This window comes from Camelus bactrianus, chromosome 19 (assembly GCF_048773025.1).
Source record: "Camelus bactrianus isolate YW-2024 breed Bactrian camel chromosome 19, ASM4877302v1, whole genome shotgun sequence".
NCBI classification, from domain to species: Eukaryota; Metazoa; Chordata; class Mammalia; order Artiodactyla; family Camelidae; genus Camelus; species Camelus bactrianus.
The window spans coordinates 4,226,465-4,252,489 of NC_133557.1; the positions used below are offsets into that span (position 1 = coordinate 4,226,465).

The 26,025-nt window shown below is 38.7% G+C and overlaps 1 protein-coding gene across 9 annotated transcripts in view; it reads right to left on the reverse strand.

Annotated features, from left to right (window-relative positions):
• Positions 1-26,025, reverse strand: part of PLCB1 (phospholipase C beta 1) — a 648,142-nt gene that overhangs the window by 128,618 nt on the left and 493,499 nt on the right. For all 9 annotated transcript variants that reach the window (XR_012500533.1, XM_074346936.1, XM_074346933.1 and 6 more), the window contains 11 exons: positions 25,490-25,574; positions 23,966-24,143; positions 19,833-19,900; positions 18,326-18,422; positions 16,057-16,141; positions 13,964-14,088; positions 10,494-10,648; positions 6,426-6,590; positions 4,925-5,024; positions 3,994-4,098; positions 2,888-2,997 (listed from right to left, as the gene is read on the reverse strand). Coding sequence is in view for 8 of the 9 variants with exons in the window: in XM_074346936.1 (XP_074203037.1) it covers positions 2,888-2,997; positions 3,994-4,098; positions 4,925-5,024; positions 6,426-6,590; positions 10,494-10,648; positions 13,964-14,088; positions 16,057-16,141; positions 18,326-18,422; positions 19,833-19,900; positions 23,966-24,143; positions 25,490-25,574 (1,273 nt within the window). In the remaining variant the exon portion in view is untranslated. The remainder of the gene's footprint in view (positions 1-2,887; positions 2,998-3,993; positions 4,099-4,924; positions 5,025-6,425; positions 6,591-10,493; positions 10,649-13,963; positions 14,089-16,056; positions 16,142-18,325; positions 18,423-19,832; positions 19,901-23,965; positions 24,144-25,489; positions 25,575-26,025) is intronic.

Below are 26,025 nucleotides of genomic sequence, written 5' to 3' on the forward strand. Positions count from 1 at the left end.
GAGTGGCCTTTTTTGGCAATCATTAGAGAATGGTCTCTCTGAGGCACCATTAGCAAAACGTTTCATTGCAAGACTTTTACCTCTGCTGCTCTACTGTATAAGCTGAAATTGGTGGTGTCTTGAAATGTTCTCTTCAAGTGAGTGTTTACTCCTTGGAGAACCTCACTAACAAATAGGTAGAAGTCGATGATATAAAAACGTGTTCTTTCTAAATAGTGACAAAACATGCAATTTTATTTGAAAATGCTTTCCTTGAACTCCTATTTTTTAGAAAATAAAACACATCCACTTGATTAAAGAGATTCCTGTTTTCTAATTAGAGAGGAAGACTTAGTAGTAATTTATTTACATCTACATAAGTCATCTTTACCTTGAATCATATTTTATTAAATACATTAGTAAGCTACAGGGAGCAGAAGAGAAAAGAGTTTCAGAGTTTAGAAATCCAGTGATTTCTAAGGAGAGCTTTTTAATTTCACATTGGTGTTTATATGAGCACGACAAGAAGTTCATCGAATTCACCAGTCTTAATCTTTTCAAAGGCCATTGGGGGAAAAAAAAAGTACTATTATCTCTAAAGAAACAGTGGAATTAAAGATGTAACTATTGTCAAACAGTTAAATTCTAGTCCCCACGTAAAAAATTCAGAAAGGGCATTTATTTTTGAATTTAATGCTAACAGAGCAGCTACGTAGCACTGTGGGCTTCCCTGCGAGCAGAACTGGACCCGGGATTCTTGAGCATCTGATTGTAAGATCGCTCTCAGGAGAGAACAGGAGGGAAATGAGGAAGGCAGGGGAAGACAAGGAAATGAGCTAAGCTGAAACAGGGTTTCAGTTGGAGTCTGGCCCCAGCCTGATCCCATCAGGGACATGGGAACTTGAAATGCAACACAGAAGTTGCCTGCTCAGAAGCAAGCGACCTTGGCTGTTACTCTCCTGTATCTTACAGTTGCTGCGCACAGGTCACCTCCTCGCAAGAATAACCTGCCAGACATCTCCAAACAAGGTAGTTCCTATCAGCCCAGGCCAGTCCTCAAAGAAGTCTGCAGCTGTGAGCAGTGGAGGCAGCAGCCCTGAAAAGGAGATCTGGGCAGGGTACCACCGGCGTCTGCTCAGAGCGTGGAAAGACATCTCTGTCTGCAGGCTCTGTACAAGCCAAGCAGTGCGTGCTCAGACTATCCTCTCAAAATTCAACTAGGAAACCTAAGTGTTTTTCACTGTCTCTTTTTTCCCCTCTGCAGATGCTAAGCGTAAATGTGAAAGACACAAGTAGCTTTGAATGTATATTCATGTCTGCCATTAGGCATAACTCTCTGGCAGCCTAAAACTTCCCAATAAGCCCATTCCGTGCATACAACAAAAAGCAATATTTATGAGAATCTCCGGTCTAATTTTCAGTTTCATCACAGAAGATATGTCTCTTGGTTCTATCGGACACAATGCCTGCAGCGTAAATAAGGGCCTGAAAATTTTTACTCATATGTTAAATATGTTTTTCTTTCATGTCATTTCATTTTCTCTCTTGTTCAATTAACTCAACATCTCAGATCAAAACTTTCTGTAATTCTACACAAGAAAATAATCACAGATGTGCTCAAAAATATATTTGCATGATGTTCACTGAAGATCCGTTTAAAATCGTGACGCATTTAAAATACCCTAAATCTAAATAAATAAATAAATACAGCAGTACATAAAAACAAAAACAAAAATAAATAAAAATAAAATAAAATACCCAATAATCAGATTGGAAAAATAAATTATTGTAGCTCTATGAAGTGATTAAAAGCTATGTCGTAGGAGAATACTTTATGACATGAAAAATATTTGCATTAGGTGAAAATAAAAGGTTAAAACACAAATTGTGAATATTATCCCATTTTATGAAAAAATACTAATTGTGTATAAACAGACTAGCTATATATACACCCCATGTTTACAGTGTTATCTCGGAGTGGCTTGGGTATTTGGTTTATAGGTGATATATTTTGGATTTTCTTTTCTCATTTTTATTTTTAAAAATTTTCTACGATAAACCGAGGTTTCTTTATTCTTTTAGAATAAGAAAGAGATTATTTGATAAATAATGCCAACTTTAATAGACTTGCTATTACAGTTACCCAAACAGTTCTCATGGTTTTTTTCCTATCCTGATCATTCTCCATTTTTCTCATCTTTTTCTCTGAATTTATCCTCTGAATATTCAAATGAAATACAAAACAGCTACTTTCTATCACTATTTGTAACACTGCTGTCCTCTCCAATGATCATGAAATTATATTTCAGTCTACATAGAGGGTTCATATTTTTAAATTTCACTTCTAATATTTCTAGATATTCCTTAATTATTCTTTTCATTGACATCTAGTTAAGAATAATACATCAGCTATTTAGGGAATATGTATTATAACACATAAATAGACAGAAATAACAGTAAACACTTTATGGCCCACACTACACACCAGGTATTGTGTTAAGTACCATATGTATGTATCACAAGAAATCACAAACACACTTTGAAAATCCTGCACTTTAAAGACAAATACCAAATGATTTGATGATCGTCTTCTTTTTTAACTGCCTTATTCATCTGTAATCTATATGAAATAATCTAGAAACTTTCCCCTGAAACAGCAAGATGTGTACTGTTTAATGGGGTCACAAAATACGATGCTGGTGGTGGCCACAGAATGCAGGAAGAGAATGAAATATGAAAGATTCAGGCAATCACCTAGATGTTTTGTGAGATGATGCTAAACTCCATCAAAGTGGTTTTCCCATGTGCTCATTTCCTCTCCTGAGGGTTAATGCCATGTAGGCAAAGCCAGCAACAAGATGGGGAAATCATGCTTAATGCCACGCACAAAATTAGAACACCCACTCACCTCTTTCTTTACTTCTTCTTCATCTTCCAATGTCAAAGCAGCCAGTTGCTTAGCTCTCTGTTCCATCAGATTCACATATCGGATTGGATTTGACAAAGCTTCAATCACGTCTAAATAAGGAAGAGGCATTTGAGATCAAAGGTCCTGGAAATACTGATTATCCATTATCCATCCAGCCATCCACACATTCATCCATCCAGTCACCCATCCATCCATGCATTCGTTCATCATCTTTCTACCCAACCATCTGTTTACTGAATCACCATCCATCTTCCATCCTTTTGTCTACCCATATAACAACTACTCATCCATCCAATATTTTGGAAATGGACAAGGGTCAGTACCCTTTGCTGAAACCTCAGGAAGAGAGAACTCAAAGGAGATCAGCTCTGGGAGGCAAACTGGACAAACTCCAATTCAGAATGCCTCAGTACTCCAAATTTTTAGGTTTCTCTTTGAGGGTTTCATCCATTCCAGGAATGGACCACACACCTGTCCTATTTGGCCCAAATGGTGTTTCACGATGGAGACATTTCACATAAAAAGGCTGCTTTCCAGACTGTTGAAAGAACCCAATGATTTGGCAATAGGGGTCTCATTTGCACATGACACAGCTCGAGCGAGTTATGGCTGCCATCTTTGGAGGAGGCGTGTGCTCCAGGATTGCCATAGTCACTACCACTCCCCAGTGTCTTGCACTCCGGGCACTTGGTACTATCAGCATTTAAATGTATAATTTCTGGTTGACATCATCATAAGTTAATTCCTCTAAATTTAGGGTGTCACTCGTGGAAAAGATCAGGGCTCCAAAACTGGCTGAAGGCCAGTCCATTGTACTGAGCTAGACGGACTGTGTGAAATCAGGCAGCATTGGCTAGAAAGTACGGGCTCATGAGAGTAATACTACCAATGGATAAATATGCTTAATGCTTTACTGGGACTTAAACAAAAATTTAGTCACAAAGATTTGATCGATTTACCTCTAAACATGCATAGAAAAACAGGGGTAATAATGAGGACTTTGTTTGGTCCAGTTTCCTTTCCACTAAGTCACAAAAATATGCATGAACCCAGATGGAAATACCCTTTCGAGTTAGGTTATTTACCTGCATATGTATCTGGGACATAGTCCTTCACCTCTATGTAGACAAAGACAGCTGGGAGCGTCAGAGGCTGGTTCCTCTCATTTCTCAGGCAGATGTAGTGATAGCCTGGAGGGTGACATAATACTGTGTCTCATATTTTCTTCACAATGTTAGTGATAACACAGGAACATCTATTCCATGGAAGTGTTCATTTTAGGTGACTTGGATGACAAAAGCTCACTTCTTTCTTATGTTAATCAGATTAACATGAGATTAACATTAAGAGGTAAGGTATTTTCCTCCTCAGACAGGAAAGCAATGTTGATTCTGATTTTTTTTCCTTTTCTAACTATGTTTTTTTCCCATAAGAGAGAATTTGAAACCATATGTCATGGATTGAAATATTGGTCCAAATTTGTCCCCTGTACATGATTTCTTGACTTCTTGCTTAGCCACATGCTCTGCTTTGGACAAGAGGATGTCAGTGTTATGGTGCAAGCAGAGACTTAAAATACACTTGCAGAAACAGGGGTGTCCTTATGCATCCCACTGGGCTCTAGTGATGTCTGTAAGTGTCACTGTCCCTTCAGCTGGGGCCCCTGAATAAGCACATATGGAAAGACCTAAGCCTGGCCCACAGCCTAAAGCAGCCATATGCCTGACCCTCACCAAACCCTGCCACCCCACAGATCTGAATACAAAACACTTGTTACAAGGCTTTGAGTTTTCAGATAGCTTGTTACACACACTTGTCTGGGAAGAGCTGACTGATACACCATCGCATGTCACAAAAGCACAGAACTACCAGGTTTAAATAAATCATCTTATAATCTGTTTATGTAACAAAACACCAAAGCAGCAAATAGCTTCCTAAATCATTCTTTAATGATCGTGTAAGGCAGTGGTTTTCTTTACAACTTTGCTTAAAAGCTTCTCACCATGCTATCCATACCTGGTCGAATTGCTTGTACTGGCAAGATCCGGTGACCAATAAATTTACCTCCTTCTTCATAAACTGCTATCCTCAAACAGGCCAGGGAAGGAAGAACTACCTGAAGGACGTTAAGGAGACACGGGGTTACCAGAACGAGCAACTCAGAGAAAGAATCAGAAGGGCATTATTCAAACAGGCCCCACTTTTCCAAATCCGAGTAGAAGCTTCTACTTCGCTAACTGATAGAAAATTAAGTGGCTGCTCTATAACTTAGATTTTCAAAAGGAGAAAGATGACCAGAGATATGGCTTCTTCTATGTTTTATCACCTTGTCCTAATGAGAAATTTGCTCAACAACTAGACCATGTTCTTCTGACATGAACATTCCCAGTGTGGACATGACAACAGTTCTATGTTTAAATACAAAGACTTGGTGGTTTTATTACTCATTGAGCATTTACTACTATATTTTCAAAGCATATTTCTTTTCATACTTTCGAGGCAAAGCAAAAATTAAATAAGTAGCTTTCAAAGATAGCTTTCAAAATAAGATTTTTTTAAATGAAGCTATCATTTCCCAAATTAACAAGTAATTGCTCATTTTTTCCCCTCAACGTGGACTATGCAGTTATATCCCATGTCAAAAACACAAGACAAGTTGTATCATTAAATATTTATTTCTTTGGTAACACAAACAAACTAACTTTGAGTCGATTGACTATTTTCAATGTGTCAGACATTTTCTAAGTGTTTTTGGTGTATTAGGGAATATTTACAGCAACTCTGTGAAGTAGACAGTATTATTAAAGTCCAGTTAACATATGAAAAAAAAAAAGCTGGAGTACAGAGACCTTTAACATAGATGCTCTATTTGTAGAAGACTGCCTTGAATAGATATTTTAGCCAGATAAAAGCAAACAGTATGGTAAGAAAGTTTTACCCTACTAGACAATTATTCTACTGGACCTGCATCTTACACTGTGTGTGAAGCATGTGTGAAAAAGATTTGCTTTCTGGTGAAGGCAGAGGGAAAGCCCAGTCGTATGTAAAAGGATTTAACTCTATCAGACAGAATCTGGGCAGGATGTAAAGACCAACGCCACTGGTTAGAGATTCTAGGGAGTTTAATTCACGTTGTTGTTTTTAAGGAAGTAAGAACTTCCTTTTCTTTGGCTACGATGTTATTCTCTATTTCCCACTCTGCTTTGCTTGAATTACAGTGAAAACATATCATTTATCATTTTATTATGAGAGGATATGAGTCAGTTTTACATGTTATTCTGGTCTTCCAAATGAGGTATCCCAGAATTACCTGATGTACAATCCAATTGTGAAAAATCCAAACAAATGATTCACAGAAATCTTCCATAGTTTTAAAGATAGCTTTGAAAATGCTATTGCATTATAAATGTGTAAATTCCAAAATGAAGCAACAGATAATTCCTCATTTCATTTTTTCCCCCAGTGTAAAACACCTAGACTATGCAGTTACATCTCATGTTAAAGTCATGAGACCAACCTTTTTGAAAACAATGGGTTCTTCCTCCCAGACAGGATTTACGGCATTTCCTTGTGATGTCTTGGTCTTAAATGCCTTCCTCCTTGTGTCCACAGGCAAACCAAACATATCCACTTCCACATAAGTCCCGACTTTCTTATCAGAAAGAAATTGACCTGAAATAATCTAGAAAGTAATAAAAAAAAAATCATTATTCTTGATAAATGAATAACAGTGGTGTAAGAGAATATTTAGGGAGGTACAAACGCTGGTTCTGAATGTTGAACTGTAATCAAGAAAAACACCATATGAGATCGCTCATATGTGGAATCTAAAATTAAAAACAAACAAACAAGCAAACAAACAAAACATAAATACAAAACACAAATAGACTCACAGACATAGAATACAAACTTGTGGTTGCCAAGGGGGCAGGGGGTGGGAAGGGACAGACTGGGATTTCAAAATTGTAGAATAGATAAACAAGATTATACTGTATAGCACAAGGAAATATACACAAGATCTTATGGTAGCTCACAGAGAAAAAAATGTGACAATGAATATATGTATGTTCATGTATAACTGAAAAATTGTGCTCTACAGTGGAATTTGACACAACATTGTAAAATGATTATAAATCAATAAAAAATGTTAAAAAAAAGATAAAATAGAAACAAGAGTACAAATACGATTTTTTTTTCGTTAAAGACTTAGTAGAGGAATACTAAAAATGTTGAGGTTAAGCGTCAATTAGGAAGACAGTGTTGTATAGGAGGAAATAAATGAACAAGTATGGAAAGTTTCATGAGATTATGCCTTTTGTGTTTGAGAGCTACAGCTATTCATGTTAAAGACTGATCCTTAGAGCCAACGGAATATAAAGGATTCGCTAATCCTTAAATATGTGATAAGAGAAATAAACTCTCATTTCAGCATGATTGTGAATGAAATTAAAAGGTCATTTAAGAGTACAAATTTAAGAATACTATATAATATACTTGAAAGTTGCTAAAAGAGTAGATCATAAATGTTTGTGGCACCAAAACCAGAAAATCATGGTAATTCTGTGAGATGCTGAAAGTAGTAACTAACCCTATGTAGTAATCATTGCACAATATATACAAGTATATATCTCAATACATATTTAAAAAACTACATCACATCATTACGAGGTACATCTTAAACTTACTCAGTGTTGTATGTTCACAATATGTCATTAAACCTGGACAAATTTTAAAACAAATATTGGACCCTGTATTGACATAATTATGGAGAAGAAATCACATCAAGAGTCTGGTTTCAAATTTTTTTTGAAAAAAGGAATGGATGAATAAAGCTATAAATAAAATTTTCTGTTCACCAATTTGAATTATAAAAAGAAGAGCACAAATTTAAAATTTAACATAGCAGAAAGTCTAGCACTTTAAAAAATATCCTCTTGTTCATAAAATTCAACTTGAAAGAGTGGTTATAACACCATGCTATTCCAATTCTCAAAGTTGTTACATTTTAAATAAAAAGGCACAATGCTGACTTAAAAAACACCGAAAAGAAATACTGATTTTAAACCATTAAGCCCAGTTTATCATCATTCCTATCCTCACCTGGTCAGCCATCCTTCCACACAATTGTGGGTATCTTTTGCCTAGCTATAAAATTAATGAATATGGGTGGGGGTGGGTGGAGGGTACAGCTCAGTGGTAGAGAGTGTGCTTAGCATATACAAGGTCCTGGGTTCAATCCTCAGTACCTCCTCTAAAAATAAATACATGAACTTAATTACTTCCCTCCTCTCCCCTACAAATTAAAGAATATTGTGGAGTTCAATGAGATTTTTTAATTACATATTCATAACATGTCTCCCATGTCTGCCTCTCTTTCTAAGCCAATTTTCAGAATCTGAGGGATCCTCAGGGGTTGTAAAGATTAATGGAGACAAACAAGATGTCCTGCTTTAACACCAGAGTGGGGAGTGCGGAAAGCAAGAACGGACGGAGTGGACCTCGGGATCCGGGTTGTCTGGTGGACAAAGCTATGTGCCAGCCAACAGAGCCCTGAGCTCAGGTCTGTGAAAGAGAGAACTGCCAAGATTATGGCTGGGCCAGAAATAAGACACAACAGTGGCCTGAGAATGGCCAGCAGAGGCTGAGGGAGGCCAAAGGCAGCAATAGGCTGACGTGATCAGAGCATCTAAACAAGTTAGAGAGAAAGCCATGATGGAGAGGTTCTCTGGATTTACCCCTGGGACAGCTCACTTCTCCTGAGTGTTCTCTCTGCCTGAGGGCATCAGATCTGCAAACAACAATCTCTTTGTTTAATCGGAGGTTCTACAGGAGAACAACTTAGCAGGCATTATATAACGTGTTTGAAACTTCCAAGGTATGGGAGTCACGCTGAGAATTCAGATGCATCAAAGATGTGTGCTTAGGATTTTGATTAGTCCTTAACTAAATCAGTGACACTCAGCCTCAATGTTCTCATCGGTAAACAGGATGGTGGAACATCACTGGAGCTCACAGGTCCATTCTGGTATAAAGCCTATGACAGGGGACCAAAGCAAAGGCAGTACTGGGCGGATGTGCGCTGCATCTTGGCTCTCGCTGCAATGTGGAGGGCAGGACCCTGCCACAGCGTCCCTACTGCAGCACATCCTGTCCTTTAGAGGACACTGACATTTCCAGGACAGCGCCTCCATTCTGGACTCAGGCAGCAGCTTACACCTGCCTGGGACCCATTATTTCCCCTCAGCTTCTCTCTGTCATTGCTCACAATCCTGTCTCTATGCCAGTGTTTATAATTGCTTACACTGTCATGGTAGAATTTTCAAGAAAAAATAAATAAGCAAGCAAATATATAAAACAAAGACGAAATAGTATTACTTTGTCAAAACATTATTAGTTTGACTCAACTGTAACTACAATTAACAAGGACTCTAAAAATAACGTTTTATCAGTGTGTCATGCTTAAGGGTTTATCTTAATCAAACTTGACAGGAGTTTAACATCCTTTGCTGAAAACAACTTCCTAAACTAAATATAACCTTGGAGCTCTGATTCTGCCAAGTCCACTCTTCAGATAAATGGTGTGAGATAATTTCACATGATATCTTTGTGAGACACTTCACTTCAATTTTAATCTTTGGCATCAAGTGACATAAATTTTAAAGTTCAAATGGGCATAACAAGCTCAGGGTAGATATAAATTAGTGAAATTGTTACAGAGCATTTTCTTAATGTAGTTTTCCACATGCCTTTGATTTAAGGTCAATCAGAAAGTTGCATTTATGCACAATAAAAAAATTCTTAGTACTGCAGTTATACAGTTAAGCAGAAAAGAAATGAACCTTTAAAAAGTAAATGGAACTTGGTTACATCAACCAAAGGCTTATAGAATTCATGTAAAAATCTCTTTATAAGAATGATTTCCCATTCATAGTATTATCATAGGATTAAAAATATTTTCTCACAGCTAGAAAAAATTGTATCTCCCGTAACATCAATTTCAAAGTTTGCAGAAACCATTTGGAATTAATTTTTTAGGGTCAGGTGTATATTTCATAAAGCAATTCTTGTATTTAATATCATTATTATGTGCTTTAAATCCCTGAATACTCTGAGTGTCATAAGCCATGCTATAGTAACTTGAGAGCTTTTATTCAATATTTAACCATGTTTTGAGAGGATACTTTTTTCTCTAATTTTGCTCAGTGTGGCTATTTTTTTAAAACTAATGGGGGCAAATAAAGTCCAGAAGATTTCTCCAATATGAGTTACTCTTTTTTGTGGTCAATTTCACTGTGGAATCTTTGCATCAAAAGAAAAGGACTGTCCGTGGTGAATGTCATCAACTTGTTTTATTGATTTTGGGTCTGATTTTTATCCTATTAAAGGGCGTCGGGGCGGCTCAGTCCCTCTATCATTCGTGTAACTTTTGAAAACTTCCAACTGAATCCTTAAAGGAAAAAAAAATATATGAAGGAAGGGAAGACTTTGCTAGGAGCTAAATTTCTAATGACAGAACTAGTTTACGCAGAATAGGTGATGTTGAAGACTTCTGCTGGGTACGCTTTGAGGGTAGGGGTGTATGTACCTTCACAGACAAGGTGTTGGCCACTATCCCATCCACGATGCCTTCGGTGAAAGGATCAAAATGCTTGTCAGGCCGCCTCATGAACTCCGGCTTCAGTCTGTAGCCACTCTTGCCGTTGTATTCATACATGCCCATGTTGATTTGCATTGCCAGGTCTGAACACCAAAAACACAAACCTTATCGCTACTGTAATTATATTTGGAGCAAGAAGGTAAGATTGTATTACAGCTCACTTTTGCTCCCCCTTTAAAAAGAAATATTTAGTCATTGTAAAAACTTAGGAAACAAAGACAAGAAAAAAAAATTGAGCTGTCATCTCCAAATACAGAGGTAAACCACAGCCGACAGGGGGGTATATATTCTGTTACTCTAGTTCAAATGTATTTTGAACATGCAGTATGCCCATTTCATTAAATATCTGTTTGCGTTCATTCAAACAGCTGTATGAAATTCTTTTGAATCGTTATGTCTGAATACGTGTATCATACAAGCCCCTCTGTGGGCACATTTATGTCTCTTCCAGTATTTCATCATTACACATAATGTTTGAATGAACATCATCGTGGTGAAACCTTTGAAGCCAAAACTAACGATGTTCTGAGCAGTAAAATTTCTAGGTTAAAAAAAAAAATATGCACATTGGGAAAGCTTTTTGGTAATTCTTACTAAAATGTCCATCAGAAGTTTGAAGCTACTTTAAAACCCCAACCCATGTTTTTGAGGATGGACTTCGTCACACCTCACCAACAATGGATGCTCCCATTCTTCTTTTTTTAATTTATAGGAAAAAAGATTTCTTTTTTCCATTTCTTTGATTACTTACCACCAATACCTAATTACACATCAACTCGTTACTAATGGACAAAGATCGCTGGTCAACATTTTGCTCAGACTCAGTCAGTGTATGAAATAAATGTCTACATCAATTGCAATTGTGAGTGAAGCAACCAAAAAACCATTTTAAAGTCATAAGGAATCTGGGAAGCTGTCAGTTTGCTCCAGACTATCTGAGTCACAACTCAGCTCTATTTAGTTGGATGATAAAGAGGTGATGATGGAATTATTTCCTAGTTCCATGTAACAAATCATTTTCAGAGCAGGGAAAACAAAAAAAAAAAAATAAGTGAAATCTTGTCTCCATTTTAGTAAGCTATGATACCAAAATGGGACAAAGAACCAAAAAAGAAAGTGATGGATTTATTATGCTTGAAAACAATTAATTCCAAAAGCCTAAAAAATTACATTAACAAGTCACGTATTCTAAAAAATAATACATAAGCAAGTAGAATTTATCCCAGGAATAAAAGGATACGTCCATTATTAGGAGATGTACTAACACAGTTTATTGCATTGATTCATAAAAGAAGAAATGAACATGTGATTATCCGAAAAGATGTCAAAGACACATTTAATAATAGTCAACATAAATTCCTAAAACACTGCTGTCATTTAGGGCAAGTGTAGATTCCTTTAGTGTGTAAAAGACTATCTGTTTCCACTCAGGGTGTCACAATATGACATCCTCACTAGTGTCAGGATAAGGAGGAAGTGCCCAGTCTTAATACTACTATTTAATATTATTTTAGAACAGTCAGTCCAAGGCACTAAGAAGGGGAAAAAATATAAATGTGATTAAACTATTGTAATTGTGTATCTGAAAAACCCAATAGACTCTACTGGCAAAAGAGGCTATTATGAATTTAGGAAGATTATCATTTATAAAAAATACATTTATTTATAAAATAAATATACAAATATAAATATCCAGAAACAATCTGTGAAAAATCTAATGTTCAGAAAAAAAAAAAAAAGGATTTCATCTAAAGAAACTAGACCTCTAATGAAAATGAGTGATTTTGTTGAGAAACTTAATATAATAATTTTTAAAGTTAAGAGGAAAATGTTCTTTCTGTGATAAAAGAACTAAAAATTTGAAAGTGTCGGTTTTCTTCAGATGAACTTATACATTTAATGGGATTTTAATCAAAATCTTATTTTCTTTTCAGTGCGGGGGAGGTGAACATGAGAACAATTAAGCTAAATTCACTTGGAATGAGGATCCCACTGACAACAGCAAGGGAAGAACAGAACGTGAATAGCCATGAAAGAAAACTTCTGTGTCCAGGTGTTAAATAATATTATGAAACATTATGGTAATAACAGTGAGTTATTGGCTCCAGGAAGGCCAAAAACCTTATTAATGGGGAAAAAATATAAATTGAAAAAATGGACCCAAATTAACAACCCAAAAGGCTACATCTACTAAGTTATAATTTCAGTTCAGTGTAAAAAGAGATTGTTCTCTTACAGAGATTATATATGAAAATGAAATTTGTATGGATGAAAGGGTTAAATTTCATATAGAAAAGAAACTCTGAAAAATATAGGTGTAAATATGGGTCTGATCCTCAGGTGAGGAGCCTGCAATCAGGAAAGCAGACCAAGACAAACAAAATAAAACATTAGTCAGCCTAATCTCAGTTGTTTCACAAAATAAAACAACGTGACGTTTATATAAAACTTGACGTTATAAATGAGTGAGAAAATTGACAATTGTCCTGACCAGGCAATTCATAAAAGCAGAAATGTGAAAATCAATACACAGATTTAAACTGTTCAACCTCAACAATAATCAAAGAAATAAAATTTAAAAGAACGGTGATATATTTTCTCTGAAATATTATTATTAGTTAATGATAATACTTAACCAAGATTTCAAGTGAGAGGGAACAATTCATATTATATATTGTGGATGGAGGAGAAATCTCCAATGCAACATTTCTGATGGACAGTTTGGCCTTAGGCACAAAGGTTCTTAAACCTTTCACATCTTTTAACAGAATAATTCTATTTTAGGAACTTTTCCAAAAGAACATTAGGAGATAAACTTGCCAATTTATATTCAAGACTGTTTTCAGAGTATTATTTATAGTAGAAAAAGAAAGTCCTAATGTTCAGTGATAGGAAATGGATTTTAGTGAATTATGAGATGTGCTTAACAATCAGCTATTAAAATTCATGTTTCTGTATGACATTTAAATATATATTTATATTTAAACAAGATATTAAGTCCAAAACCACTTACATACATAGCCAAAACCTTGCAGATTACAAAGCCAAAAGTTAACGTTGAATCCCTGAGTGGTAGCATTCCTGGCAGTTCTATTCTTTTCTTTATACTTTCAAAACATTTTTTACATTTTCTAAAATAAGTATATATTGCTTTAAGAAGCATAAATAGTTTTATTTGAAAATAATGTGGAACAAGTAGAAATAAAGGCTGTGTATAAACTATTGAAAACAATTTCTTAATTTTCAAAATTCGCTTTTTTTGCAGAAATATCTCATGAAAATTTGCTTTTGTTTTTTCAGTCAATTCTGGCAATTTTCTTCTCCTTGGGAATGGTTTTCAGACACCTGGAAATGTGGCTTTAAAACAGAACGGAAACGAGCATTAACGTGCTACTCACCCACGGTTTGGAAATTAAGTGCAACCATTTGGCAGCCTGCGTTCCAGAAGAGCTGAGGCATGTAGTTGGAGGAATCCACGCGGGTTCCTTTTGGATATATCCTGCTTAGCTGCATTTTGTTATATCTGGACCATCATGTTAAGTAGTGAATACAATTACAACAATAGTTAGCCAATAATATTAGCTGAGAAGCCGCCTCTTCCCTTTCTCTGCTGGGGAAATGAATTAAAGATGGATGATCTCATTGGGATAGTAGGTGAAATATGTAAAAAGCTTTCTGAATAAATAAAATCCATGTGCTTATAGGAGATAAATGTAAGCATCACCTTTGCAGAGGTTTGTGGAAAAAACTAATGAGGTAGCAAAAATGGTTGAGTTGACGTGATTTTGTGAATATTATTAAGGACCAGCCCAGCAATTAAGGACCCTTGTGGAAGTTGGAGCCTGTCAGATAGTGTGAGAGGACAATGTTGTGTTTGGCAGAAGTAGATTCTATGAACTGTACAGCTATTTTTGAAATGCTCTCTGCTCATTTTCTTAACCTTCTCTGGGAGGCTATTCACCAAGACTGTGAATGATTGATAACAAAGCAAATATAGCACAGAAGGTTTGACCTTGTCTTGTATTTTGATTCCTACTGTCATCAGTTTTCCATCCCAAGAACCTTTTAGTTATCAAATGATGCTGTGTCTTATGTGGAATCTAAAAAACATGATGCAAATCTTATTTATAATCCAAAAATAAACTCACGGGCATAGAAGGCAAACTATGGTTCCCAAAGGGGAAAGGGGAGGGGAGGGATAAATTAAGAGTTTGCGATTAACAGATACACACTACTGTATATAAAACAGATAAACAACAAGGACCCACTGTATAGCACAGGGAACTATGTTTAATATCTTGTAATAAGCTATAATGGAAAAGAATCTGAAAAAAGTGTGTATGTATATGTAACTGAATTGCTTTGCTGTATACCTGAAACTAACACTATAAATCAAATACACTTCAATAAAAAAGAAAATTAAAAAAAGAAACACAATTGACTATTTCCATGACCAAGCTTGGCAGAGGTTAGCTAAGGTTCTGAGCTTGACAGGGGGGTTAGTCCAAATAGAGTTTGAACCCTAATTCTGCAACTTGCTAGCTGTATGACCCAGGGCAAGTTATTTCATGTTCCTGTGCCACAGTTTCCTCATCTATAAAAGAGATGAAACAATCCCTATATTACAGGGCTATTGGGAGGATTAAATGATGATAAAACGTGTAACAAAAGGTTAGCATGTAGTTAGCACTGAATGAATATTAATGATCATGGTTTTTCACAGTGTCACTTTATTTGTGGAATTTCCATTTGCTTCCCCTCCTACTCTTCATGAGTTTTAAAGGTGACTTTCTTATTGTAGAACTTGCTTTATGAAATTTGGGCTGCTTGGGACATTTAATATTAATTTTATGAAAAAACTTTAAAGACCTGTGTCGTTTTACTTTGATTTAGGGATAAAAGTAAATTTTTTTGTTGTCAGGAGTATTGGCAAAGTCACTATGAGCAATATATATTTATATTCTCCTCATCCCAACAAATTTTTGGTTGGATATCTATTACATGTAAGGATGTGAGATGTCATTTCTGTTTTACAGGCGAGTAAAAGTCAGAAGGATTGAGCAAATTGCCAAAGGATGAAGTCCCTGAGGGTGTGAAGGTGACCTTGAAATCTGGGCTTCCTTTACTCCAAGGCTGGCCCTCTTTCCCACGTGCCAGACTATCCTACTCAGCGGGGAGGGTATAGCTCAGTGGTAGAGTGCATGCCTAGCACGCATGAGATCCTTGGTTCAATCCCCGGTAACTCCATTAAAAATACATAAATAAATAAACCTAATTACCTCCTCCCCTTACCCCCCTCCAAAAACCCCCTAAGAGTTCTCATCACAGACTACCACCCATTACTGCATATGAAACCTGAAACTGTCACCCCCAAGTGCCAGAACATAAGCCATTTCATGCACCTTTCTTCTTACTAGGGACAAAAAATTAAACCAGTAACAGATGACTTCACTTGTGTTGATTCTGCAGACATCCGTCAAATCAAGGATACTCTACAAATTCCACTGGAGACTTGGTGAGTTGTTCAAGTCCTTTAGTTTCCACGAAGGAAGACATTTCAAAACTTCTATTCCTTTCTGAGTTAAGGACAACAAAAAAAGGAGAGGAAAAACATTCAATATTATAAATGATAACATAGGAGAAGTCGGCAAATGTTCCATGATGTTGGGGGCAAAGAATCCTCCAATAACTTTAAATAACTTTTAAATTCTAATTTTTTCCTGGTGAACTATTTCCCTGTAACAAAAGTTGAGTCTTAGTTGTCTTTTCTAATATTTGCTACCTCGGTCAGGTAGTGCTTGTGGTGGAACTAGGGTGGGGAAATGAAATTTAGATGTAGATAATGTGTCCATGAAAGCCATCTGGTCAAAAGAGCAGGGGTCCTATGGGAACTTTGGCTCTAAATCCATTCCCATGGGCTTCCTGAGGCCATTGTGAGGATGATCCAGGCAGCCCACGTGCACATTCCCGCTAGAGGCTGACTGTCTCTTACATCCCCACCGTCATCACCGCAAGTTGGTGCAGACCGTTTGGGTTCAAACAGCTAATGTGAGTGACATCAGAATTTTGTTATTTTAAAGCAGAAATATCCTGGAGCATTTTCCAGTCTGGTGGCCTCATTTTCCATTTGGAAAGCAGGGGCCGTGGGGGTGAATGTGCTGGAAGGCTCAAAATTCTTGGACACAGAGCAACATTTCGCAAATGAAAACCAAGCTTCCAATTAAAGTGAGAGAAACAAAGTTATCTTAGTTTAGAAAGAGGAAGAGTCAGACAGCTTCTCGGTCCTCTTCCCAGGTGGCGATCACACTGCTGCGTGCAGCCCGAGACCTGTCATCCAGAGCAGTGAGGCAGCGCTCGGTGATGTAAACCGAGCCACCTGGGGGCATCTTTCCCTCTTTTTTGATGCCCACTTTTCGTAATTAAAGCCTCATTTTTCTTCCTCGTCGCTCCCAGATTCCTTCTGTATGCAGCTCTTCACCTTCCCAATTTAGTCAACCCTACAGGGAACCCCTACTTCTCTGACTTGGGTCCATCAAAAGTCTACTTTCAAATGACTACTTTACGCATGACTGTTAAGGAAAATTAAGTCAGTTGAATAGGTTCTTTGTAGAATACGTGCAGTGTTCTTTTGGGAAAAAATGGATAAAATGATATAAAGCACACGGAGAAAAAGACTTGTTTGTAAAGGCTGGTCCTGTTGTTACCGGGCCCTTCTCAGCCTGGGTGCTTGTCTGGGAGCTTTTGACTTGTGAATCGGGAAAACTCATTTTATAGCCAAAGAAAGTAATGGTAATCTAAAAATCACTACCTCATGAGGCTTCCAACTGAACAGCTTGTAGCAAGAAGCATCAGTGATTATAACGTTAAATTGTTGACATCTTTACATTTAACCCTTATTGGAAGTTAAATTCTTCGTGGTAGGGATCTAGATGCCATGTTATTAAGTTAAGGCTCTTTGGGCAAAATTACACAATTCTACGTAGATGTGTTATGTAAAGGCTTAGACAATGACGTATCTATAAAACTCTCCTTTTAGATAAGAGGCTGCTGTGTTTAAGCCAAAATTCATCTTTTAAGAGCATATGCTTATAAAAGTAGCTAAATGTCCCAAGGATTCTCTTAACTTGAGAGCATCTTATATTTCATGCGAATACAAAGGGTATTATCATAAAAGGGCTCTTTTCTCTAGCTGGAGGAAAGATGATATGTATATAGATTTGCATCCAGTGTGGATGTGTGGTTGGATAAAGGGAAAACACCAAGCGATGGGAAGTTAATGAAATACTCCCTTAAACATATAAAACGTAGGCTGGACAAACGGAATCTGGGTGAATTGGCTGATTTGGTTCTATTTCCAATTATCAGGGCTGATCAAGTCTCCGCCTGCCTCCTGTCTAGGGGATGCTAGAGAGTTTATTACACTGTCACTTATATAATTGACGGAATGTTTTATGTGGTCACAAATGAAAAACAACGTAAAACCCCTTAATTAACTGTATCCTAGTGTAACATCTTTCAGATAACCATGTATGGCTTGCAAGCCCTATCGAGAACTTTGGGAAAGCATCATGGAATATTTTCTCATTCTTTTTAGATATATTTATTTATATAAATAAAAACCAGATAGCAAATTCATGTATAAATTCAAGACTTCATAGACTAGTTCTAGTAAGGGTAATATTTTTGGGTCTAATTACCTTGTGTTTAAAATACATTCATTATATGCTATATTGGGGTTTTATTCTCTAGGGAAAACTTACTTTTTGAAATTTCAAATGATTCAAACTTGACGGGCTGAATATAGTTCACCAGATTAGACATCTCTTCCGTGGCCATGGCTTCGCTCCCAGCGGTCCCCTGGAAGCAGGAATAAAAACAAAGTTCCCAGAGTTAGCATTATATCATCGAGGGTTATGTCCCAGGGCAATGATCAAATGACCCCTGAGAGCAGAAAATCATCCCTCCTTTTCTGAAAACGATGCTCCCCAACAGAACATCGATTCTGGGAGAAACGGAAAAGCACCACCTCGCGTTATGCAGTGAACGGTGGGAGGAGGGAAGTTTTAGGGGCAAGTTACATAACTGCGCTGTGCCTCAGTTTACTCATCTGTAAAATCAGAATGAAATCAGTCCCAATAGCATATATGGCTTTTGTGATTATTAAATGAGTCCATTTTTGTGAAAGAACTCAGAATGCTGCCTTAACATAGTAAAACCTCGTATTAATTTAGCTATTATTAGCGACGAACATACCACTTTGGTGAACTTTTTAACAGAGAAGAAACTCCGTATTGCACCATTGGCATGGATAGACCTCTCTGTACGCTGACCTAATATTTTCTTCCATTTTTAGAAGAGAGAATACATGGAGACAAGGTTTCTTTTGAAACTGTCTGTAGCAATATTTAGGTTAAACACTGTTTGGGAAATATTCATTTACAAATGCCCATCCAATAAGTAGGACTGTTCTTAAATTACCAAGAATCAGTGATAAAAAGTTTGCACAGTTGAAATAATTCTCAGAAAAAAACTACATGGTAACAGTTTTCCTTCTGGATATTAAGTTGAAATTTAGTGAGGGAACATCATCAAAAACTTAGACAACATTAAAGGAAATAGTTGTAAGAGGAAGAACATCATATAAGAACAGCTTATTATTTGTTATTTACCTTATTAACTAAATTATAAAAATACAAATACTGAGGCTTTCCAATATATATGAAAGCAGATTCAATATAAACTTTTTGAACAGGACTCCCGCTAAAACAAAGTTTGAAAATTCAAACTGCCCCATCCCTGCTTGGTTCTAGATTCTGTGCAATTAAGGTTTCTGAGCTGATGGAGTTATTTGGGAAGCTTGAGCTTATGCGGTAGGTATCTCCAGTGGTTCCAAAATTACAACAATGGAATTAATTAATGTCATATTTCTGAACATTTCTCCAAGCCTCATGTCTTCTCCGGACGTGGGACCATGTGACAACCCATTTAATTGCCTCAAAAATGGAATTAAGCAGTCGGAGGTCACAAATTGTGAATTCACCCTCAAGATACCACCTTTGATGGACGGCAGCCTCAAAAACACTGTTATAGAGAACTGCTCAGTGCAATGCTGGTTCCTTTAGGGCTAAAGTTGGCAGCTCCGTTTTCAAACTCTTGACGCCGCTAGATGGCAGAAGATGACCGGGGACTACATCCAGAGGGCGCCGCCAGGACTGGCAAATTAAGAGAAATGCCACTGTGACCAGAAGTCAAGCCCCGGAAACCCACCTCATCCATCGAAGACTTTTTACAGTCATCATCATCATCGTCGTCATCACTCTCCGTATCTGCTTCTCCTGTCAAATTGTAAGAACAGATCATGACGTAAGCGAGCATTTACAGGTTTGAAGCACAGGTAACGTGCATGACGGAAAATTTCCTGGCCAGCTGTCCTTTCACTGTTTTGAAATTACTCTTTTGGATATTTAAATTTTATGAATTATGGAGAATTACACTGACATTTTGAATATGGATCTTTTTCCCCCAAAATGTGATTTGTGAATACCATTTGAAATTTCCAAACTCTATAAAAGATGTTTGTCTTCTTTTTATCTGTGTGTTTAGAAAAACATATGGCATCATATACACTTAGCTATCTTCGCTGCACGTAGCTGTACACATTCTCTTTCAGGGTCTCCATGACCCTATAACTGATAAACTATCACTTTCCCATCTTTCCCTCTTTTTTTCAGCCCCGACCCTTCCATTGGATGAGTGGCCAGTGCTCAGTGACCTTGCGGATACTTTCCCAAGGCCAGGGAGGACCTCACAGAAGTCAGGGTGGAGGACACGAGCTGGGACAGGAACGGGGGCTATGGAAGCACACCTGACTCCACAAACACATAAGGTACCAGCTTCATCCTGTGACTTGCCTGCAGGCTTACTGGACGGAGGCATCCTCCTCTAAACAACGCACGCATCTTACAAAACAGTGAAATTCTGTTTAAAAGGGCAGGATAAAATGAGTGAGCCCTTAAAATAATTATGCATGGAAATCTACTGTATCAGTCAGACGTAATGCGGCTTCACATTTAGCCAATGTATAGTCATTTCGATAGATTATTTTTCTCTCCAAAGATTAGATGAATGATTCCACTCGCTTAAATATTCATGCTAGTATGAGGCATTACATTCTTTTCAGCTCTGGGCTTCGGTCAGACCGAGTAATATCAGTCATGTAAAAAGATTTTTAAGTCAAAAGTAAAGAAATCAAGATGCTAAATTGTCTTTCAAGGTCCACTCAGTGCAATAGCACAATCACCCCAGTAGATGGCAATATTGGCTCAACAGTGAGGCAACTAACATGGGCAAGACCCGCCCCTCCCTGCCTCCTGCAAGTTCTTCGCTGCCCTGCTCCATCTCCATAAAGGACACTGCTCACAGCACTGTCTCCAAGGAGCTTATGAATGCTTTCATTTGGCTGGCAACGTTCAATCGATTACTGAATGATAGCAAATGAGCCAAGTATTTATGAAATAATCTTTAGAGGGAAAAGATGTCTGGGACCAATGTGGCTTATTGTTTATGGCTTGTTTATGAACGAAAGCTACACACAACCTTTACGAGGCTGATACCATGTTAATCAGGCGAATCTATTCCACTTTGAACAGAAAACACATCTTATTCTATTGGAGCCACATTCTTTGACACAGATTTTTTTTTATAGTCAAATTTGTTGCCTCAAGTTTTAGTTAACTATTTTTTATTTTTGAATTAGAGAGGGGATTCTTTCTATTGAGTCATTTAAGAAGTTATTTGGCAGAACAGTGCTTCGCAGGACACAGCAAAACACCAGTCATTTCAAATAATCAAGGCATTCGCTGGGTTACGTGGGAAAGGAAGAATTTGTCTTCCTTTATTCTGTGAGTGGGGACCTGATTCCTCCCTCATAAGTTTTTGGAGGTACCTTGGAGGAATCTTACTGAACAATAAAAAAAAAAAATTACTTTTATCCTAGTCCTTTAAGAGCAGTGCAGGGGCAGAGGGGCTGGATTTGGGGGAGGATCTGGCCAACAGGGGCCATAATAATTAGCTGAGCTTTAATGTCAGAAACATTTCATGTTTTTTCAAGTTACTTGAATTCTCAGTACTGGACACATCAACAAACCAAATGGTAAATTAGCTCCTAACTCAGGGGCCTACCTACATATTAAAATGCCCCAAAATTTCCATCCAAATAAATAAAGATTGCACAACAGACGACGGGGCTAGCTTAGGAAATCTACCGAATTACTAACAGATTGCTGCTCTTTCTCTGAATTAAGCAATAATGTTCACTGTCTGTAAAAATGATTATTTGTGTTATGCATCCAGTTAATAGGAGGGAGAGAAGCAGGGAAGGCAGATGGCAGAACAAGAAGCTCCCACGTGCAGCAGAAGACACGGCTTACTCGCTAGCATCCACGGGGCAGAGTCTTGCCGGGAAAGAGGTGGCCTGTTGGTGACATTCGTTCCAAAACTTCAAAAAGAACATTCTTACTGAGAGCAAAAGTTATTTTTTTGAAAAAAGAATCAGAATTGTGTAATAATGTCTGAAACACGCGTTCAAATACGACCAAATAAAAACACCTTTCAAAGAATTAAATAATGTCTGTTGATAAATATTTTAACCTAAACAATAAAAGTAAGCAAAAGGAAAAAGAAGAAGAAAAGATAAATCAAAGTTTTGGCCAACCATTTTTTTTTCCCTGATTGCCCTCGAGTTTATATTTTAATTTTCTTCAAATGATTTTAAAATCTTTTGATTGACATGTGAAAGGCACAAAGAAGTACACATGTCACACGTGTACTGCACGTAAACAGACTAAACAGAGCTTGGGAAACAGTGCCCAGAGCAAGAAACAAAACAGAACCAGTGTCTAAAGCCTCCGTGGCCCCTTTCTAGTCACTTCTTCCCCAAGGGTAACCATCTCCTGCACTCTAATGGTCCAGGTTAGTCCTGCCTGTTTTCGTCCTTGACATAGATGGAATCAGACAGTGGATACCTCCTTTTGTATTTGGCCTCTTTTACTCCACATTACATTCCTGAGATCCATCCATATTGTTGTGGGCAGTTGTGGATCATTATTGCTGCCTATTAATGCGTGGCGTGAATATACCATGACTTATTTATCTGTTAATGGGCTGCTCTGAACACTGCTGCTTTAAGAAGTTCTTGTCCGTGTCTCTTGGTGAACGTCTGTACGCATTTCTGTTGAGTATATACCTAAGAATGGAATTCTCTGGGGCCCAGAGGTTCAGCATAGTTTCTGTAAATACTGCCAAGCAATTTTTCCAAAGTTTGATTGTTTCAGTGTGAGCTAAACTTTTTTCTTGAAGAACTCCCTAGATTCAAGCTTAAAGTTTCCTCTTCTTGTTCAACCACCAGCCAGGAGATCTTTGCAATGCGCTTTTCAAATGGCCAAGATTCTGACTGTGGTTGGAAAAGAACCTGAACTGAATGTCGAATATTTCAGAGGAAATGGGGGACCACTTTGAATTCTTTTTTCATCAATCACAAAAATCAATTTCAATTTAATCTAAAAGAAAACGAATGATATTAAGCATTGCCTAGTAGCTTTCACAGATCATGTAATGTTACCATTTTGCTTTTTTAAAGAGCCCTGTAGAATATGGGTAAATTGAATGGCTCAGAACCCTTCAGCAGATCATCAGTGAGAAGGCATCTGGTCACCATCCTGCGTCCAGACCTACAGATACCGTCAAGAAATCAGTGCCCTTGAGAAGCTTAAAATCATGTGGTCACTCCAAAGACTACCTGGCTTACGTGGCAGCCAGAATCCTGGCCTCCCCAAAATGTCCACGCCCCATGACTGTTCCTGTGTCCTGTGACCACAGGGCAAGAGGGACTTTGTACATGAGATTAAGTGAAGGACGTGGAGATGGGGGAGACCCCTGGGTTATTCATATGGGTCCAACGTAATGATACGAGTTATCAAAAGCAGAGGACCGTTTTCTACCCCAGCTGTGGTCTGCGGGAGATATGACGACAGAAGGCGCAAGATGGGACCCTGCTGGCTCTGAAGCCGAAGGGAGGGGAGCATGAGCCCGTGGATGTGGGCGGCCTCTAAAAGGTGGAAAAGCAAGGAATAGGGCTCCCGAGAGCCTCCAGAAAGGGGAGCAGCCCGGCTGACCCGGAGTTCAGCGCAGTGAGGCCACCTGGGCCCTCCCATCCTGCAGGAACCAGGAGGTATAATTTGTGTAGTTTTAAGCCACCGAATATGTCGCAGAACCAGAAAACCAACCCAGATGGAAACCAGCTGTGCCCAAGGAGAAATGTGACATGTCCTTCCAAGCTCAGTTCAGAGCAGCGAGTCCTAAACCCACACAAAACAGCAGCAGGAGGGCCGCCAGCCGCTCACCGGCTCCCGGGGACGAGGGCTCGAACACACTGGAGGAGTCGCTGCACGTGTTGGAGGCTTGTTCCGAGAGCTTCTTTTTGCCACTTCCTTCCGATGACTTGTGTGATTTCTTCTTATTTTTCACCAAGATTTTGTACATTAAATCCATAGGGCTTGGAAGAGGAACTCCAGATTCCAGCTAATGGGAAGAAAAGCACATTCTTTAAAAATACCGCCCCTTCCTCTCAGATTTCCTCCCCAACCCCCCAGCACAGCGCTAGCGATCTGGAGCTTCTAGATCATTCCTTACTGCCTTCCAAACAGCTCATTCAGCTGCTCTAAGAGTGTCCTGCCTGGGGGTGGGTCCACAGGGCTTCCTTTTTTCACATGAGAGGTATATTTTCATTATTGTCTTCTTTACTTTTCCATGAGAAATCTACATGCTTAAAACTATAAACATGCATTGGGAGATTTGGTGTGCTCACTCGAAGTTTCATGAGTTTTCTGATGGACCCTATAAATCCAACCATCTTGCTATAAGACAGATAAGAAAGCCTTGACCTGGATTTTTCAAAGGAGGAAAGCCAGTTAAAGTGCGGCATCTGCCAGGAAGATGGATGGGGAAGACAGGCAGGAGCGTCCAGGCAAGCCTGTAGAATCAACTTTTCAGATGCAGTTTAAAAACAGCAAAATCCGCATCCCGGCACGAACCGGTTAAGCTGCATATCATCTTGGCATCAGCAGAAATGGACGGGGTAGCTTCAGATTTCCTCACCACCCTGAGATGCAAGCTATTTGCAAGGCTTCTTTCTAGCGTGTCCAGCTTGTGCATCTAATGGGAAAATCAATTTCCCACGAGAGAGTTATTAGATGCTGTATCAGAGAGTCTGTGTGCAAATCCCAAGGCGGGTTATTTTTAGAAAGTCTATGAACCCCTGTGGGCTGGTCCTCTATTCTTCACTTGCAACCAGCGGGAGCTGGTGTGAAATCAGGTACGAATGTGTGAAGACTGTGGAAAAGGGCTGAAGAGGGAAGAGGCTACTTTAGGATATTTCTGCTACTTTCCTTCCCAAGGCAGGGATGTTACCCTGGCAGTCGGAGGCCCAGGTTCTGCTGGGCATGTGCGAGGAAAGCGAGGGGTGGCCAGCAGGGACAGGGCGGAATGTCATCGCGCCACCTGCAGTGTCCCATTTTGCTGACCCATTTCTTTCGAAGGGGGCGTGATGAGGTTCCCTGGGAGGTGATCTGAGCCTATCCCCTGGGAACCCCTCTGTGGGCCGATTATGATGGCAGGAATTCTGTGGCCCTGACCAGCTCAGGTCGGGCAGTGAGGGAGGGAGAAGACTGTGGGTAGAGCAAGAGGACAGACACACATCTCCCCTCCTTGAGGGGAACCCCGCTGGCATCCCCTGGTCAGAGGGCTCACTGCCAATCACACGGCTCCTATGCCAAACATAAACATGGAAAGGATGTAAGGAAGTCTCCCCTTAACCGAATCACACGGAAAGTGTAGGTTCCTTCAGGATGAACATCAAAGCTGCTTACTGGGTACTTTTCCAGTGGTTCCATGAGAAGGGCATCCCCGAAGATCAGTCGGCAATACTCCGCCATCTTGGCCTGCTGCTTTGGGCTGGGGAACGGGAGAGGAAAGAAAGCAAGCAAGGGGGCTCAGTCACAGAAGCCATCATTACTTCCTGTCATCAGTTACAGACACGTCGCTTCCTCCTCCTAGCCTTTAGAATTGCTTTTATCACTGTAAATCCCTGTTCACAATTCTGACGCATGTGGACGTGAATACCCCACACACAGGTGGACCGTGGAGGCTCTTCCCAAAGCCACCTGCATGGGCACAGATGGAGGGGACAGCAGGTCACCTGCTTGTCACTGGATTCTTGAATGTTCCAGAGTTAATGACTCAGTTCTTCCTGTTTAATTTCCAGATTCGAAGTCAAATGCCAAATACTTGGGGGTGGAACTCATTCATGACTCTATGTGAATTCTTTGGTGAAATCTGTCTAACTGACAGAGGTGCACTGCCAAAAAGTGTTTACAAGGAGGTGAGGGAAAGGAGGGACAGAGAG